Raw genomic sequence first — 2,232 nt, 5'->3', positions numbered from 1 at the left:
GTATGTAATATCTTCTCTCTCTTTTTTGAAGCATTCATGACAGCTATACGATTTCTTAGTGCTGAAGAAATTCTGACAAAGGCTACACTTGAAGGGAGGACTACCATCACAAGATTCATCTTGCTGTTCCTTTACTTCTGGTTCATTCTTTGGCTGGCTGTAGTTTTCTGGGTAATACTCATAATCATCATATTTTTTTGGCACTTTCGGTCTTCTTCTTGACTGTGTTAATATCCCAGCTAAATCCACTTCATCCAACTGATTTCTCTTGAAATCTCTTTCATTGCTACTAAAGCTTGTGGTATTATATTTTCCTTGTCTATAATCTCTTTCTCTATCGTCTCTTATAGTTTCATCCTGATTTCCTACAGCTGAATGAATGTAGGGTACTACTTCTCTAGAGTCATACTCTAAAAAATCTAATTGAACTGACTCCAAGACAGGATCTATGATCTTAACTTCATCATTATCATTACTCAAAACAATGTTAACATCTTTACATGAATCTTCTGATTTTGTTCCATCCTGAATTATTTCAGAACTCAATATAGGTGATTTGTTACTTACTATCATGGACTTCTTTGCATTAACACTTCCTACAGTCTTATTCTTTTCACTAAATATCTTTATGAAAGATTGCATTAATCTGTGAAATTCATGTTGATGATAATCTATACCTAAGACTAATCTATAACATCTAAAGCACAATTTGGGAGCTGATACTTTTTCATTCACAATATCAGATATGGCTTCATTCACCAATTTGTTTGAGTGTTTGAGACGAGCACTTCCTTTCACACTGCGACTTTCCCCTAGAATCCGCTGGCATGCAAAACAGGAACCACATGTTGTTTCATCTGTCATTTTTGCCTGAAAGAGATTAACAAAATGTAATGCATATCTATCAATATGACAAAATTCTACACCATAAGACTAAAGACTACAAGTTTCTGAAAGTAATTTATTTTCAAATATAATAAATATCTATAATTCATCAATATATCAGAATGATATTTCGTAATGATATGTAAAACAAATGTTCTGGATGATATAGTTTCAATTAAATATAACTGCAGCAATTCAAAGAAACCTTGGATTTTTTAAAGGATATTTAAATCACAATGCATTATACATTATGTCCATATGTGACTTGGAACCTTAATGAAGTAAAAATATCAGACCCTGAATATGAAAACCAACACAAATTAATAATCATCAAATATGGCATATTGGGCCGCTATTGGTAACACATTTGGGAAAAAAGCTAATTGTAGATTTTCATAAAATCTTATATCTCCAATAATGGAATGAATAACCATTGCACCTATATGAAATGTAAATCCAGTAAAGGCTTTCTTTTATCATAATTGCAGTTAATAATGAATTATTTTAATTCCATTTGTTACACTGGTTATCCTTTGCTGTGACAAGCTGTTTGTTTATTTTGCTTCTACACCACACAATGCATAAGCAGGGAAAAGTATGTAAACATAACAGAGAACAGCATTGATATACAAACTTCATCTGTTAACCTGTTAGATCCAGATGCTTCATTGCCATCACATGGCCCAAAATATGGGTGCTCGACTTACTTAAACAGCCAATCTAATGGGTGTGCTGCTTGTTGGCTGGAGACATGCAAACACTCATGTGTGGTGAAAAGACTCTATGACTTCCCTTTGCAATTTGTTACTTAATATTTTAAATTTTTCTTCATTTCCAATTTTCAGTGATACAACCTGCACCACCAGTCACAGCGGCAAGGAATAGGATCCTGAGCATGGTGCTCTCCCAGTCAAGGCCAGTACATTCTATTTGTCACTGGAAATGGTGCAAAAATCCCTACTAAATGCCATATGATTATAATAATTTTCCAAGAGGTTTGTGCACTTGTGGTGAATCATTGCTGATGCCCCGGCCTTCAGCCAAATTTTCCCATGACAGCATGTCCATGCCTCCCATCCCTTAAGTCATTTTTTTCATGACATGATGGTTACATTATCCAGATCATTTGGATTAAATAACAAAAAAGTTCAAAATCAAAGTTTAACTCTAACTTTAGAATGTTCATCATTTACATTCTGTTCATGACATACTATTAACCCCTAGCCGACGGGTGGCATGTACGTACATGCCATGGCTGTTGTGGACCGAAAGACGAGTGGCATCGTGGCATCCCATTCCCGCGCCACTGGCTCGTCAGACGGAGTTTGTTTTTCTCCGATAGTAGTG

General features: G+C 35.1%; 1 protein-coding gene across 2 annotated transcripts in view; it reads right to left on the bottom strand.

Annotated features, from left to right (window-relative positions):
* LOC113823698 (zinc finger protein 892) overlaps positions 1-2,232 on the bottom strand; it is a gene marked incomplete in the record, with an annotated part of 11,839 nt that overhangs the window by 6,352 nt on the left and 3,255 nt on the right. For both annotated transcript variants that reach the window (XM_070122906.1, XM_070122905.1), the window contains 1 exon segment: positions 1-870. In XM_070122906.1, the coding sequence (XP_069979007.1) occupies positions 1-864 (864 nt within the window).

This window comes from Penaeus vannamei, chromosome 6 (genome assembly GCF_042767895.1).
Source record: "Penaeus vannamei isolate JL-2024 chromosome 6, ASM4276789v1, whole genome shotgun sequence".
Taxonomy (NCBI): domain Eukaryota; kingdom Metazoa; phylum Arthropoda; class Malacostraca; order Decapoda; family Penaeidae; genus Penaeus; species Penaeus vannamei.
The sequence above is the reverse complement of the archived record's forward strand: the minus strand, read 5'-3'. Positions and strand labels throughout refer to the sequence as shown.